We start from the raw sequence: 17,333 nt of genomic DNA on the forward strand, positions 1-17,333 counted from the left end.
CTACCAAATGCTGCAATTATTTCACTATCAAAAAAAGGCAAAAGTGTAGGCCGTGTTAGAACTGCCGAGGGGGGATATGAAAATTCAAATTACTGCCCGCGCTGGGTCATGGGTGCTGTGCTTGGTGCCGGGATAATTGCTCTCTGCAGAGTTGAAGTGGTTGCTGACCGTGGTCCTGAGACACTGTATGTCTGTTTGCGTAAATTTGCAACATACCTTTAGGGACGGATAACAAATTACTGAACAAACAGTCCGATCGAGCGCTCAGCATCAAAACTCTGTGCAGTTTTGTGTGGCGTCTGTGATATAACTATGACAAACAGAATATAGGAAGACTTAAAAATATACTCCTGACTGTTCCTCCTCACCAGGAGAAGCAGAATGAAGATCAGTGGATGGATGGATGATGCTGTGGTAGTCTAAATACAGAGTGTATCTCAAGGATGCAGATTGAACATCCGAAGCAAACATTCATTTAAACAGCGTCTCTCGATGACAGCTGTTACCAGCTGTGCTTCTTGTCGAAGCAACTGCACACCTGGCAGGGGTCCATCACTGGAACACGAACTGGGATTTGTGGGAAGGTTCAAAACGATCCCTGTGTGATTAACAAGTGATTAATGAGCATTTACATCCTGGTCCCTATTCATAAGACAGATTTACAGTAGCCTCTCACCTCTCTGTCTCAGTTTTTCCTCCCTGGGTGGTGATGTCAAGCGGATAGAGGTCAGCCATCGCTGCCAGATGGCCGTGTGGTAAGAGTTCAGGCCTAAAGTGATCTGCTCTGTAGTTTTTCTGCGCTTTTCTTTTCTAAAAATCCTTCCCAGTGAGTGTCCCTGTGCACTGCATACTCCATTACTGGTGACAAAATGTCTGTCACCTCGACACGGACTTTCATTTATTTTCAGCTTCATGAAATCCTGTTGCTGGCATGAAGCGGAGACGCCTGGGCGGACGGGGGAGATGTGTCAGAGCAACATGACGAGGATCATGCCGGAACTGCTGAGGCGCCCGGAACTGCCAGGCAAGCGGGAAATCGCCTGTAATGCCACTTCCAGGTGGGTGCATCTCACAGACGGCTAAATCATTCACGATTATATAAAATAACCCTTCACTCCTCCCCACCGGCTTTTTTTAAACAGAGTTATTTAACACGCCGTTACTCTGAATCCCTTTTTAAACGACCTTTTGTTGATTTCATTCCATCTCTCTCTCGGTGCTACATCCTCTTCCTTCTGACTCACTGCAGGAAACCCTGACAGCTGTTTAAGTTCGTCACTCTCACTGGCACCGTGTCCACCTGCTGACCCGTAGCGGCGAGTCTGCCGCGTGACACGCGAAGACGCTGTATAATGAGACCTGGCTCACGGTGGGCAGAGCCAGCCAGTGCTAATCAGCGAGCGCGGAGCCCAGCTTCTGTCCTCCTCCAGCTTGGGGCGGCTCTGACTCACCTTCCAGCTCCTGCTCCTGCAAGCAGCCCCTCTGGAGAGTGGCTCTCATGTCGGACCCGCGTGTTAGGCAGTCGGCTGTGTGTCAGGTGGGGTGGGGGGGAGGGTCATGGAGGTGGAGGTCTTCACCACTTCGTCTGGTCTTTTCTCCACTTTCCTTCAGAATGTTAAGAACATTGCTGACTGTTTACAGTGCTGACCGAGAGCCTGTGGAGAGCCACGCATCATCTGGGGCAAACTGAAATCCATTCGCTAAGTCAGTGCCCCTTCAGAAGATGGTGCCTAATAGGTTGATGGCTAATGCCTGTTCATCCTTCCTCTGCCTGGAAATGTCCCTCTGTCTGCCTGTTCATCCTTCCTCTGTCTGGAAGTGTCCCTCTGTCTGCCTGTTCATCCTTCCTCTGCCTGGAAGTGTCCCTCTATCTGCCTGCTCATCCTTCCTCTGTCTGGAAGTGTCCCTCTGTCTGCCTGTTCATTCTTCCTCTGCCTGGAAGTGTCCCTCTGTTTGCCTGTTCATCCTTCCTCTGCCTGGAAGTGTCCCTCTTTCTGCCTGTTCATCCTTCCTCTGCCTGGAAGTATCCCTCTGTCTGCCTGTTCATCCTTCCTCTGCCTGGAAGTGTCCTTCTGTCTGCCTGTTCATCCTTCCTCTGCCTGGAAATGTCCCTCTGTCTGCCTGTTCATCCTTCCTCTGCCTGGAAGTGTCCCTCTTTCTGCCTGTTCATCCTTCCTCTGCCTGGAAGTGTCCCTCTGTCTGCCTGTTCACCCTTCCTCTGCCTGGAAGTGTCCCTCTGTCTGCCTGTTCATCCTTCCTCTGCCTGGAAGTGTCCCTCTGTCTGCCTGTTCTCCTTCCTCTGCCTGGAAATGTCCCTCTGTCTGCCTGTTCACCTTCTTTGCAGGCCAGCTGTTCGGCTGCTGTACATTTCCGTGTTCCTCTTGCTTCCATGTGAGAAGCAGCGCACAGCCCACACCCCGGTGTCAGGGTTGCTGGCCATCCACCCCTGTCCTATGTGTTCAGTCCCCGTTTGGCCAGCAGGTGCTGCTGGCCATCCTGTTCCCTCTGTCTTTGCACTAGCCCCTAGTGTGTTTCCCCTATCCCCTGGCCCTCCGCATAGCTCCATGGGCTGCGTGTGCAGTCCCAAGGCTGTAGCCCTGCATTCATGGGTTTGAAACCTGCCTCACCTGTTTCCTCTTTTTCTAGTGTTTTATTTTTGTTTCCTTTTTTTAAATTTCATCCTATTTATGTCCATTTTAATTCCGTTCTGCTTCCTAGTGTTAGCCCTCGGTTGTGTGTAAACATTCATAGTTTTTATTTCCCAGCATGTAGTTATTGTTTCCTAGTTTTGGGATTTCTGAAAATTCCCTTATTTCTGTGCATGTTAATTGATAAAATTTCTCCACCTGTGGCCTGTTTCCCTGCACTGTGCTCATTGGTTAATTGTCCTGATGATTCACGCATGCCTTTGTCCTCAGTCTGCTGTTGTTCATGTTACTGTGTGTTGGAAGTTCTGCCCCCTTTGCCTATTCTTGGTCTTCATTAGTCTGTTCTGTTCTTCAATAAACCTGCTTGCTGTCCTGTGAGCCATAAGTGGATCACCTTCTTTTCCTGCTTGTGCCATGCTGTGCAGTAACACCCCAGCTTTTCCACATCCTGCTTTCACCTTTGATGAGCTGTATCTATAAGAGGCGGCAATGGTGGCCTAATGGTTAGGGATGCACACTTGTAATTGAAAGATTTGCTGGTTAAATTCCCCGCCCAGCAAAGTACCACTGTGGTACTCTGAGCAAGGTACTGCTCCCTGGGTGCTGAATTAGCTGCCCCCTGCTATGTCACTATGTGACATATGGGCGAAATGCATTTTGTTGTGCACTGTGTGCTATGGTGTGTCAACAAGGACAACTAATCCCTTTCACTCTCATTTAGTAGGAGCCTCACTGTCACGGTTTTCGATAGCGAGGTGTGATGTCAGCTGTCTGGAGAGTTGGTGCTGCATGAGTGTGATTGGTTGATTGCCCAGTGGGGCGGTGCAACAGCCTTCCCAGATCACTTGTAGGTGGCTGGTCGGCCAGATGCTGGGCTGGGGGCGTTGGCACACACCTCTTCAACTTTGTAAGAGCTTTAGGAAATAGGGGGTGGGGGGAGGGGGGGTTGAACTTCTACTGACATCAACTGGCAGGTTAAGAACAACTAGGTTAGGTCACTGAGAGACAGGTGCCAGCAGACTTAGGAATATAGTTTAATAAGTCAATTGTGCTGTATTGTTATACAAATTATATATGGCTAAGCACTCACTGGCCAAATTATTAGATACACCTTGCTAGTACTGGGTTTTACCCACTTTTGTCATCCGAGCTGCTTTAATTCTTCATGGCATAGATTCAGTAAATTGCCTGAAACATTCCTCAGAGCCTTCGGTCCATGTTACCATGACAGCATCATGCAGTTTCTGGATGCACATCCATCTCCCATTTCACCACATTCCACAGGTGCTCTATTTGGCTTGAGTTCTGGTGACTGTGGAGGCCTTTTGAGTACAGTGAACTCACTGTCATTCACTGGATGTTGGTTTTTTTCTCAGCCCTTTATCTGTAAATCCTAGAGATGGTTGTGTGCGAAACGCCCAGCAGATCAGCGACTTCTGCAATACTCCTACCAGCCCCTCTGCCACCATCAATCATGCCATATTCACTTTAATCACCTTTCTTCCCCATTCTGGTGCTTGATGTGAACATTAACGGAAGTTCCTGACCTGTATCTGCATAATTTTATACATTGTGCTGCTGACATATAACTGGCTGATTAGATATTTGCCTCAATGACCAGTTGAACAGGTGTACCTAATAAAGTGGCCACTGAGTGTACAGTGGATGCAGTGCAAAAAACAGTGCAGTATGAAACGAAGGGGCTGGACATAAGGTATCAAGATGTGAATATATGAAATCTCCTGGCTGCCACATGAGGGAGTTTGAAGGGATCCCACATCAACCACATGGCTGATTGCAAGAAATTTGCACTGTACAACTTGGAGACGCTGAGACTGTCAGTCTGCTGCTGCTGGACACGATAGACTAGGTGACGGTTTGTCACCATCGCAAAAGTGCAAGAAGTGGGATGTGTTTTCCAAACTGACTTGTCCTGTGCAGTATCACGGGGATCTTTTGTAACAGCTCCTCCCATTTGTAACAGCTCTCCCGTTTGTAACAGCTTTCCCGTTTGAGAAAGTGGCTAAGAGGTAATCAATCACTCCCAGCTGAATGCAGGGAACTGGGGACCCATATTCATCATTAATGTAAAATCTCACACTCTTATTCTCTTCAGACTAAGCTAAGCAGACAAAGTTGCTGCGGATTGTGTTAGAATAGCTACTGAAAAGCTTAATTCCATATTTATATCAGTCCAAAACCTTGCAGTTAATTTGAAAGTGACAGGCTTACTTTTCTGATATTTTGCAGGATTAAAAAAAGCCCATGCATGCACATTTCAATGTTTATCCTATTACATGTGGACAATAGATTTAGTAATGATTCATGGAAGGATTAAGGGCCTTTCCCATTTTCCAAGCAGTGGTGACCATCCTGTGCTGCATCGTACTTGCTGAATGAGACATCCATGCTTGTTTTATATTTTGAAAAAGTTCCAAGGCACTAAATTCCCTGCAGACGCAAGAGAGCTCATCAGCAGCTGTGGCCAGATATGTGTGGTGCTTCCAAATAATGGTTTGACCTTCAAAGCAGGTCCTTCCTGAGCCACCCTCCAAGCAGGATGAAGCAGAGGGCGGCCCGTAGACATTGTTCGATGTCCCACTCCAAAAATAAAGGGAAAAAGATGGATGTCCTGAGCAAGGCCACACTGAGGTCTTACTTGGTGTGGTCAATAAAACAGAATAACGTCATGCTGACGGTCAGACATCTCGGTCTGAATTTTAAAATTGAAGTAATGCTCCTTTAAAAATCGTGAGCGAGCGCAAATCGCAGAAAAAGTTTCATGTGATGAGAGCACGTTTACTGGCCAATCAGGTAGCGTTAATCTCATGAATATTAATGAGTTTTTCCCGAACCACCCTATAAAAACAAACCTCATGGGCGGGAAAATGATCTTCAGCTTCAGAGCAGCGAAGCCAGGTGCGGTTACAGGCATGTGTGAGGACATGTGTTCTCAATCCTTGCAGAAACCGCCTTTTGTTTGTGCTTGTGATCAGCAACAATGGTTAATAGTTAATGAGTGTTTTTGCAAATGTGTTAAATTATGTCCTACATATGATATTTAAACATAAATCCCCCCTACCCCAAAATGACCTGTGCTATGTGATGGACAGCTTGACTAGGAGTAATTCCGTTCTGGTATATGATGTCGTTTAAATAGGCCTATGTCATTAAGGTAGCCTACAGTATATCAATGGTTATCTGGGTACATTAATCAGAAGATAAAAAGGGGGTGCGTCCCGTTAAGGAGACGGTTCACCGACAGGCACTATTTGGATCACTACGATAATCGGTAAAATCTTTCGTTATGGTCAGTTAACCACGTGTTGGCAGACAGGAAGCAGCCTCGTCCCATGGTGCCCCCCTGCGCTTCCTGGAAGCTTATAGGTTTTCATTTTTAATATTTTCTGGAAAAAGCAGCCCGGTCAGCCTTCCTTATTGTCAGAAACAGGGACATTGGGGCACAGGGTGGCACTTGCCCCAGCTGAAATCGGATCGGCCCCCTGGGTGCCCCGTCTCCATTTTTATTGTCTTTGGATGTCTGGATGGTATCGATTAGACCCGTGGAGACATTTTCCCCAAACTCACTATGTGATATGTCTGTAGTTTTATTTGTTCCCAGAAGTACATGAATATACAGTACATGAGTACTAGCGGTTTCATGTGTGTAAGGATGGTGGTTCTGTGAATATGGGCAGGTCGGTTATAAGCTGACGTCGTTGTCCAAAGTACACATACATGAGATCAAGGCGGTAGCATTTTGTTTTAAGAAAATTTTTCTTTGTATACCTTTGGTTTGTAAAAATCAAGGCAAAGAAACCGAAGGATTACCGCAAAGGCAGTGGAAAGATGGTTAAAAGCAATCAATCGAAAGGACGGTACTGTCAGGAAGTGGCATGTTGTGTGTTCTGAGCGTTTCCTTACAGGCAGTGGTGGACAGTATTTCAATTAAAAATATTTTAAAATATATATTTATTTACTTTTGCTTAATTTGTATTTTGCTGGATGGAAAAAAAAATCAGATGTACTATGCAGCAAAGTAGGCTAACTTTGAAAAGTTGTATTTTATGCATTTAAAACATTTAAAATACTTCATAAAATATAATTTAAAGATCCTTCATCACCAGGCTTACAGACTTTTAAATATAGCTTATCACCATCTTTGGCAGTAATGAAAAGGAAGAAGCTGCCGTTGAGATTGGTGCAAACTGTCTTGATGTAAAGGATGTAGTAAAATTGGCTTATATTGTTGACTGAATGCCAGTATAGCACAGGAAAATAGAGCGATTAGGAAAGAGCAGTGCTGTGCTGTAGAACTTAAACTTGATAGTCTGCTAGTGGCATTAATTCTAGTTAATTTCAACAGACATGCTCAGACAGTGGCATCTTGTGCTTTGTCATGTATGGAAGCCTTCTTTAGCGATAAATCTGACTAGCTACTTTTGTTCCAAAGGACAAAAATAAATTTGTATCAGCTAAACGTAGGAGTTTTGCAGCCACTGTGCCGGTGTAACAGGGAGAACTGACTGGTGAACTTGACGTTGCATATTATATGCATCACAGCCGCTAGTCCTGTTTTTATTTTTTGAGTGTATATCTAAAAAATTGTTTTTCCATAGGTACCCTACTGTAAGACAAAGTGGGAAATTCACGCATTATGATAAATTAAGAAAGCCCTATTGTGCCTCATTGCACGTGTATTTAGACCTTATGGTCAACTGTGGTAGTAGATTATTTCCTTCACAAGTTATGAAGAAATGGATTGGCCCCCTTTTGCCTGAAGAAAATAACGCTTTTTATGGTCCTGAGCACTCGCTATAAATGTTGTTTATATGAAACTTTCTTTAACAAGAAACACCGAGCATTCTGCGCATCTGAGCAATGTAAGACACCTTCGACATTCCCTGGCAAAATGAACGCTACACACAAATTGTGACGTAATACGCATGGAGCTTAATACGAATGATTGATACTGACGTATTAGTGCAACAAGAGTGGTAAGTTTGGTAAGTTTCCCCAGGCAGACGCACCGGACAAGTACTTGTTGCGTTTTGCTCCATAGTTTGGTCTTTCCGATAGTGGCATTAAATCGCATCTATTAAATAAGCAGGAGTTAATTAGGCTGTTTGGTGGCCGACACAGAAACCGCAGAAATACATTTGAAAATCATCCTGAGCCGCCACTGTATTTCATCTTTACGTGGCTTCCCGACACGCCGGAGTAACTTTGCACGTTGAGGCGGTTTAATCTACGTAAAATCTCTATGTAGCATTAATTGCACATCTGTATTTTCATACAACGGTTCTTCTGTAAAGCTAATTATTACTAGTGGACGTTATCTAGCGGGGAATAGTTCCCGGGAAATGAAGCCAGGAGTGTCGGGTGTTTTCTCAGAGGCACCAAGACTTCGAGCACTCAGCGTGGACTCCTGTCCCCCAGAGAGCCATGATAGGAAGCACCTGAGACGCATGTCGATCGCAGGACGCTCCGGAGGAGCTGTCACCCTAAATCAGTACAGACCCCCAGCAATGACAAACGAGCAGAAAAGCGGTACATTTTCTGCTCGGGAACATATTAACACGTTTTCGCAGCGGGATCCGAGATGTGTCTCGGAGGCAGATCTGTTTCTTCCATGTCATATTACTTTGATTTCTGATTATCTAGTGGTTTGTCATGGCCCTGTGGAGCAAAGGGACTGCGATTTCACGCCTACGGAGCCGTCTAACGAGCCTACGGCGGGATAACCATCCGAAAACAATTACGGGGTGTAGAAATTCGGCTTTGTAGTGATGAACATTTAGGCAATGTAGCGTTGTGGATGAAGAGATTAAACGCCCGTACTCCCGTTAATACTCCATTCACAATATGGCATAGGCCTTTCAGCAGTCTATCCATCCATCTACCCATCCATCCTGGGATGTTACTAGTCACGTTTACCTGGGATTTTACTTTCTTTTTGTACTGGAAGATTGGCATCGGGGCTAAAATACTTGGGCTATAAGCTTAAAATACTCGGAAATAACGACGCCCATCCATCCATCCATCCATCCATTTATTTTCCATAACCTCTTGTCCTATTCAGGGTCCTGGGGTCCGCAGCCTATCCCAGAGGGAACGGGCGCAAACAGGACGGGGCCCCAACCCATGGCAAAGCACTGTCCTCTCATAAGTAAAAGCAAATGGCATTGGGTTTATAAAATACATTTTTAAAATAAATAAAGCTTGCAGCAACATACTATATGAAATTACTATTATCTGTAAATGCATACATTAGGTGCTTTACCCGAAGGACAGTGCCAAAGATTTATTAGGTGTCCAATTAGCGGAGATGTATGGCTTATTGAATGATAGCAGCTAATTCCCAGATTTTCTTTGCCAGTGGAGAAAACTTGTCAGCGCTGTAGATACATGCACATGGACCACATTGTTTAAAAATCTATTTAAATCTACGCGTTCAATCGTCTCAGAGCTTGGAAGAAAGTTGCACATGATATCTGTGCCTTAGGTCAACCCCCCCTTTAAAATCAACTTCGCCAAGAGAAACTATGCAAAACATTATTCTCTTTAGTTGGAACGATTTAAGAGCAATTAAAACTGTTATTACACTCCAAGATGCTGTACCAGATCAGTTTAAGATCTAAATGGTCAAGTATTTATGTATATTGATGGTTTTCCAGAAGGGGCCGGGCGCTGAACGTGTATGTCGTTATGGAAAAAATATCATTGGTTGTAAAGTTTAGAGAACTCAATACTGCAGCTAAGAGCACTGGCACTGGAAGACTCCATTATCTAGGGCTGTATCCTGCTCGCACTCTGCCAGCAACTTAGGACGTTATCTTAAAATTGTTTAGTTAATGAGAGATGTGATCAGCATTTGCTTGGAAATGATTTTATGCTATTCATTTTTTCTGGGTACAAGAGATTTCGCATATTCACCGGACACTGGCGCGTTATTTTTGTTTTGACATTTAGTGAATCACTGAAACTGTTATTAAACCACTGGGGAAAATTTGTGGAAAGTGCCTGTCGGCTTGTTCACGCATCGCTTTTATTTGCCACTGGATACGTCATGATCCCTTAAAGTAGGCTGGGGTTTGTGGACCGTGGGCTCGCCGCACGGAGCTTCAGTCAGTGCCGAGTTGCCACAATATGCGAGAGAGAGGCGCCTCTGCAGCGGCGGCACCGGGACTGGGCGGCTTTTCCTGCGCATCCCCGTCAGCTCCTAGACCGAGAGCGTAAGGTGGCAACTGGAAGGTAGCAGGACCCTGAATACAAGCAAAATTTGCACTTACTGTAAGTGACTTACGTTCGTTGCGTCAATGGAGTCCCTCAGATACTTTTCTCATTTTGTGCCATCCTGCATTGTTTTATGTATGCAATACACAACAGTGTGTTTAATGCCTGCTGTCAGAAATTGCTACCGGAGACATTACTCCTGCAATTAATAGTTCACCGCCGCTTTTGTCCTGAACGCCGTTTTCTGCTGAGTATGACTTTGGAGAACAAGCGTGGAAAGGGCTTATCTTTCACGGCGATGGGGACGGAGGACGACTCGCCAAGGAACGGGAGGAGACTCTCGGATCAATGGGCGGACAGTGTCGCGGTCCGACCTAGAACAACCGAGCGGCGCATCACCGTGCACAAGAGGATGGTGCTGGGCTTCGCCGTATCTGTGCTCACCCTCATCCTCCTTACTGTTATCGCCGTGCTGCTCAGCTTCAAGTTTGAGGACTGCTCGGGGGAGATCACCCCGCGGGCTCCAAATACATCTACCACCAAGTCCAACCAATCCCGGGACCCCCAGGTCAATCAGAGAGATGAGGAGGTCCAGCCGTGGCGACAGTCGAGGCTACCTGGCTCCTTGAGACCACGACACTACGACTTGAGGCTCTCTGTGTACATGGACAACTTCACCTTCTCTGGAGAAGTTCACATTGAGTTTGAGTGCGTAAACTCCAGCAAGTTCATCGTGCTGCACGTGGACGGGCTGCATGTGGAGAAGGTGGCCGTGTACTGGGACAGCAAGAAGCCGGGCGCCCTGCGCCTCCACCGCCAGTTTCACTATCCGTCCAACCAGCTGTATGTGATTGCTCTGTACAGGGAATTAAAACCGCTCAGAACCTACAAGATGAATATCACTTTCGAAGCTCAGATCGAAAATGAGCTGCTGGGGTTTTTCCGAAGCGCTTACGTTTTGCATGGAGAAAGAAGGTAAGGCAGAAATGTACACGTTTATTTATTCTGTAAATATTCTATTTATCCAAAATTGCAGGTTAAAACGTTGTCAATATAATAAAAAATAAACTATAGCCTAAAATAAGTAAAACAGGCTACTTTTATTAAAAGGACGTTCGTAATGAATACAGACATTGATTCTGGCAAAAATTATCAAAGATAGAAATGCATTGATTAACGCAACACGTGTACATACACATTGTAAGCCACTAAAGCAAAAATAATAAGGACGTGCGTGTTCAGCTGGTGACGATCTAGGCTGTAGCTCCCGTTGGCACTCGGACCCCGGCGATCGGGATCGCGGCCGCAGGTGGAGCCGCCGCGTCTGTAGCGCTCGTTATCCCCCTAATGGGACGGTATTGGAAATTGTTCCTAATTTTATTACGCATGTTTGAATACAATTAGTGTATTTGGGAGGTGAAAGACAGCTGTCACCACGCTGTCAAGAGAAATTCATTCAGGCAGAATGTGCTTGTCTGTCAGTCTTTAGGATGGGCAGCCTATTTAGTGAACCAGTCAGAGAGGCGTTACTTCACTGGACCGTATGGTGCACCACCTGTCTGCGATGCCTTTATATTTTACTGACCAGGGCCGTAAATTTCTACGCATTGAAAAGATCAGGGGCTAAGTGGAGTTTACATGGGACTTGACTTTTTTGTTTTTGAAGGAAGATTGGTATCGGGGCTAAAATACTCGGGCTTAAGGCTTAATAGGCTAAAGATACTAGGGGCCATAACCCCGTCCGATCGGACCTAACGACACCCATGATGCTGCCTAATATTCTGAAGCAATATCGGTCCTTGCCGATGTAGTGCTCTAGGCGAGCTTCACCGCCGGCGCCCCCCGTCCGAGGCGAAGTGAAATTCGCTGGCAAGTCGGCGCCCCCTAACAATTTGGCGCCCTAGGTAGCCGCCCATATAGGATTGACCGGCTCCGTTCGGAAAAATTAGCAGTAACCTGACGTGCGATTCTTATCCGTTTGTATGGTAAAATGTACGCCTGATATGTATTTTTCCTGCTTGGCATGGCGGAGTCTGTCCCGCAGCATTAATCCGGACCTCTCGGTGTTCCTGCTGGTGGATCCTCCTCGAGCCCCGGGCACTTTATTCCCTCCCTGCGCGCTCCCGGCTTCTACTCCAGTTTTCATATTTCACAATCACCTATCGATCCTGAAAAAAAAAACTTTAGAAGCAGAAACCCAAACGCCCCTGGCACGTACGCCTTCTTCAGAAAATAATGAATATGCAATTTCATGTAGGCTATAATTTATTTTTTATTACAAAAGAGCACTTTGACATTAAGACGATTAATCTATGTAGGCCTATATTAAGTAGTCATTGTGGGCTATTTGTATGATTTTTAAGAATTCTGTATACATCCAGATTGTCTAAGTTAATAAACCACGAATTATGCTTTGAATTTTATAGGAAAATGATACGTCCAGATTTTTGGCTAAAGCGTAGGAATTTCTTATTAGGTTTATAACACACAATGAACAGCTAAATCGATTATCTCTCTAGGTGAACTAAGTTAAACTTTCACAGTGCCTAAGTCACTGACGCAGGGAGACGACACTGGACTGTGTTGACCTGTTTCCAAGGCACTAGTGTAGTGAGAATTTTATTTACTTATTTATTGATTTTTACTCATGGCCAGCGAAGGCGTTATGACAACTTTACAGATCGCACTAGGATTAAATGTAGAAGTATGCATACATATTGTGTTGATTGTCTTTTGTCAGGTGGCCTTTAAATGAAATGTATTATTATTATTATTTATCATTATCATTATTAATGCTTCGCGTGGCTGTTCGCAGGTTTCTCGCAGTAACGCAGTTCTCGCCGACTCACGCCAGAAAAGCCTTCCCCTGTTTCGATGAGCCCATCTATAAAGCCACCTTCAAAGTGAGCCTGAAGCACGAAAGCGCCTACGTGTCCCTTTCCAACATGCCGGTGGAGATGTCCGTGCTGGACGAGGACGGCTGGGTGACCAACTATTTCTCCAGGACGCCCCGGATGTCCACCTATTACCTGGCATGGGCAGTGTGCAACTTCACCTACAAGGAGACCTTCACCAAAAGCGGAGTGCTGGTGAGCGTTCGCGGGCCCTCAAGTGGAATGAAACTATCAATTATGTAGGATGCTGGGCGTGTTTATCGTAATATCTGTTTGCTTATTGGCATGTATTTTACACCGACAAGGCATCTTCAAATCAGCCTTGCTCTAAACGAGTTAATGAATTTTAAGGTGACCATATTTTACTTTGCAAAAATGAGGGAACGGGCAGGCAGGCGTCAATGCAGCGCAGATGTGCACACAGCAAATGTCAACAAAAAGAGGACAAGTCTGGGAAGAAGAGGGCGTATGCTCAGCCCAGCTCATAGGGGGCGTTCCAAACTTTAGCTCTTGTTATTTAAAGGTCTACTCAAAGTTGGCAGAGAGCGTTCTTACTGTAACATTAACGGAACCTTATTTCCACATTGTACATGTTAACAAAGGGCATGTTCGTGTTAGCACATTATTATTAATGATTAATGTGGAAATATTATTTAATAATAAAACTATTATTTTATGTAAGTCCTATAGTGTGTACTGTAAAGGCACCTTATAGTGACATAACCTGACAGTGTTACACACTGCTGTACCATGCCCTTCCTTTGTGTTTATATTATTATCCTGAGCTGTAGTAGTAGCTGTAGTAGTGGTGTAACGTGACAGTATTACATGCTGCTGTACCATGCCCTTCCTTTGTGTTTATATTATTATCCTGAGCTGTAGTAGTAGCTGTAGTAGTGGTGTAACGTGACAGTATTACATGCTGCTGTACCATGCCCTTCGTTTGTGTTTATATTATTATCCTGAGCTGTAGTAGTAGCTGGAGTAGTGGCAGAACGTGACAGTGTTACACGCTGCTGTACCATGCCCTTCCTTTGTGTTTATATTATTATCCTGAGCTGTAGTAGTAGCTGTAGTAGTGGTGTAACGTGACAGTGTTACACGCTGCTGTACCATGCCCTTCCTTTGTGTTTATATTATTATCCTGAGCTGTAGTAGTAGCTGTAGTAGTGGTGTAACGTGACAGTGTTACACGGTGCTGTACCATGCCCTTCGTTTGTGTTTATATTATTATCCTGAGGTATGTGTTCTGGTAACATCAGGAAAACTCGACATTTTGAATTTTTTTATACTTTAATTGTATCATTCGGCAAATGTTCCTAGAGCGACAGATTGTTAGCTAGGCACTCTATACATTGGAGTACATTTCAGTATTTTACAGTTCTCAGTCCAGAAATGAAATGATTGCATTACTGCGTTACTTTTTATACTCAGTAACTTTAATAGCGGTTTTATTTTAATAGTGTTAAAATGTTTAAATTAGTGACACCATTTGTGTTATGAGTACATGACATGCCATGTTTCACGTTTGAAACCTTGACACCTTTTTTCCCCCGACAAATTTCACTTAGCGCATTAACACCTGTTTCCCCTGAACACAGTCTTGTCAGTGGCAGTGTCGATAGCGTCGATGGTGTTAGTGGTGTCGGTGGGCATGTCACTGGTGTACCAGTGGGTTAAACAGCCACATGGCCCTGGGCCAGACTCCTGCCACACATTGGGGCAGCAGTCTTTGAAGTCTTTCCTACAGTGATGCAGCAGCCTGTTCTGGTTCGGTACTCCGTGTTCTGGGCTCTGGGCCGAGTCCCCCTCATACACCTCATGTTCTCTGTACGCCTGACCCATGGACTCGGTCCGGCGTGTCGGAACAGCGCGTAGCTTCAGGCCTCGTCGGCAGTCAGCCGTGTCGCGGGCATCGCTGGAACACCCGCATCTCCTCGCTCGGACGCGCACCCCCGACATCCCCTCGGAGCTCATGACCACCCAGCCAGTCGGTGAGCAGATCGGCTAATTGACCTTGACAAAGCCGCGCTCTGACTGCCGGGTTACGCCCAGCTTCGTCAGTCAGGTGACTAGCGGGGCTCCCATATTGCCAGCCATCAGCCGTTAAATAATCCTACAGCTTCTATTGTCCCCCCCCCCCCCCCCCCCCCCACAGCAGGCATTTACCCACAAAATTACGGGTTAAAGTTTATTTCTGGCTATGGGCTAGCCCCCCCCTCGGACCTCCCACATCCCAGCCAGGCTCTCTGACCCCCTTTCCCTGTTCGATGGTCCATCGTTAACCTCCTGCTCTTAATATGCTCACAGCTTCCTTTCTTTGCAATCATCTGCCCTTGTCAGATTTTTACAGTAAGACACACTGGGCCCTTCAGATATCCAGAAATGATTAGGTGTGTCGTATTTTTCCTGTTGCTTTGCAGCTCTTTATTCCACAGCACGTTTACCAGCAGATGAATTAATCCTTTGGCCACTGTAGCTGTTATAAGACTGTGAGAGTCAGTCTGGAGGCTGTTCCTGGCTGGCTGGACATTAATCTGCTGGCATGTGATCGCTCAGGCCTATGTATGGCACAGTGAGAATTTGGATGGATGGATGTGCTGGTGCGTGATGGGGGGGTTTGTTGGGGTCTGCGAAGGTCTCTGCAGTGGTCTGTACCGCAGATGGGGCAGAGTGAGCCATTTCCATGACGATCTAAGTGATAGAGCACTGGGGAGAGTGCTGCTTAAAAAGCACAATCAAGCGAGACGTGGAGGGATGAATAAATAAGTGCAAAGAAACGGAAAGTAACGCTCCGCTCTCCCTGTTTCTGCTCCCTCATGCTCTCCCTGTTTCTGCTCCCTCATGCCCTCCCTGTTTCTGCTCTCTCATGCTCTCCCTGTTTCTGCTCCCTCATTCTCTCCCTGTTTCTGCTCCCTCATGCTCTCCCTGTTTCTGCTCTCTCATGCTCTCCCTGTTTCTGCTCCCTCATGCTCTCCCTGTTTCTGCTCTCTCATGCTCTCCCTGTTTCTGCTCCCTCATTCTCTCCCTGTTTCTGCTCCCTCATGCTCTCCCTGTTTCTGCTCCCTCATTCTCTCCCTGTTTCTGCTCCCTCATGCTCTCCCTGTTTCTGCTCCCTCATTCTCTCCCTGTTTCTGCTCCCTCATTCTCTCCCTGTTTCTGCTCCCTCATGCTCTCCCCGAAGATCCGCCTGTACGCCCGACCCAACGCCATCAGCAGGGGTTCCGGCGACTACGCCCTGAACATCACCAAGAAGCTTCTCCAGTTCTATGAAGACTACTTCAAAGTGAAGTACTCGCTGCCAAAGTTAGGTAAGAGCCCCGCCTTTGTGCCGCATCCCCGGATTCTTCCAGACAAAGCGGACGTCGATCTGGAGGAGGGATAGGGCTGGATCTGAGCAGCTCCGCCTAAGCTCCCTGAATGATGTCTTCCGCTGTAGCGATCGTTAGCGGTGCACTGTCTGCCCTCTCAGTCGCCGGCGACGCCAAGGGACACCTGATGTGTGAAATAAGGGCCGTAAGGTGCCGGAATGGGTGAAACTGCTCTGCTTTGTAAACTGCTTGTGCTTTGTTGGCTCGTTGGAGCCGCTCTCCCTCTGGCTTCCTGTGAGCCCGACATCGCGGGAGATCGCTGCTGCATGTGGCCTCTTTTCTTTCCAAACTGATTTTACTTAAACCTGATGGTTTTGATGTTTCTGACTCTGTAATATTAGGCTATGAAATTTTTCCGCTTTTGGGGATTGTCATTGCACTTTAGGGTTAATGCCTTATCCTAGGAATAAAGCAGCAAGGATGTCGTGGGATACGAACCAGCAACCTTCAACTTTACAAGCCAAAATACACTACTGTAAGTGACATTGAGTTCAGTTCAAATGTAGTGCGGTCCATGGTTCCTGTACAAGCAAAGTCAAAGGGCTTGTAAAGGTGAGATCTTTTCTGAGTGATGGAACATCATAAGGTGTTCATTGGAACCAGACCTAAAATACTGTCAGTATGTTGTTTGCTCATCACCAGATTCCAGTCGGGCAGCTGTCTGCTTGCACTATGTCTCACGGGCAGCAGCTGTATCACTCTTAGTGCTTCAGATGTGCCCAGTGAGGATGCCAGTTTGCTCATTTTTCTTATCTACACTCTTCTACAGTCCGAGTCCATATCGTGGAATTAAATCAACAGCTTCAATTACGTGGCGCTGGATTTTATCAAGCGACTGCCGAGTGTGGAGACTCACGCCCCACCCATAAGCTCCCGCTGCTCCCACATCGCATGCAGCTATAGAGCAAGAAAATAAATGAAGAAATACGTAAGTGAGAGAAGATTACGTGCGTCGTAAGTTGATATAAGCAGCAACAGCGCTGATCACCTTTCGAACCGCGCATTTGGGTGGGGCTGCATGGTTTGGGTGCCCCCTGCTCTCCTCTGAACTCGTCCCTGGGTATAGATGATGAAAACATCTTTCTTTCTTAATGTGCGGGCTTCTTAATGGACTGAATAGGTTTCGTTGTTCCAATGGTGATAAACTCTTGGAGCCTTAAATGAGTCAGTGCATGTGACCCACT

General features: G+C 46.1%; 1 protein-coding gene and 1 long non-coding RNA gene across 3 annotated transcripts in view; both read left to right on the forward strand.

Annotated features, from left to right (window-relative positions):
- The first annotated feature begins 688 nt into the window (after positions 1–688).
- LOC140588371 (uncharacterized) lies at positions 689–1,516 on the forward strand. The gene is made up of 3 exons (XR_011989721.1): positions 689–755; positions 909–1,058; positions 1,250–1,516. It is a non-coding gene; the product is annotated as an uncharacterized lncRNA (long non-coding RNA).
- Positions 1,517–9,420: 7,904 nt separating this feature from the next.
- The window catches only part of LOC111858635 (thyrotropin-releasing hormone-degrading ectoenzyme-like), a 65,298-nt gene continuing 57,385 nt past the window's right edge, over positions 9,421–17,333 (forward strand). For both annotated transcript variants that reach the window (XM_023840563.2, XM_023840564.2), the window contains exons 1-3: positions 9,421–10,859; positions 12,700–12,973; positions 15,963–16,089. In XM_023840563.2, coding sequence (XP_023696331.1) covers positions 10,018–10,859; positions 12,700–12,973; positions 15,963–16,089 — 1,243 coding nt within the window. In that variant the 5' untranslated portion in view covers positions 9,421–10,017. The remainder of the gene's footprint in view (positions 10,860–12,699; positions 12,974–15,962; positions 16,090–17,333) is intronic.

The sequence above is a fragment of the Paramormyrops kingsleyae genome, chromosome 3 (assembly GCF_048594095.1).
Source record: "Paramormyrops kingsleyae isolate MSU_618 chromosome 3, PKINGS_0.4, whole genome shotgun sequence".
NCBI lineage: Eukaryota > Metazoa > Chordata > Actinopteri > Osteoglossiformes > Mormyridae > Paramormyrops > Paramormyrops kingsleyae.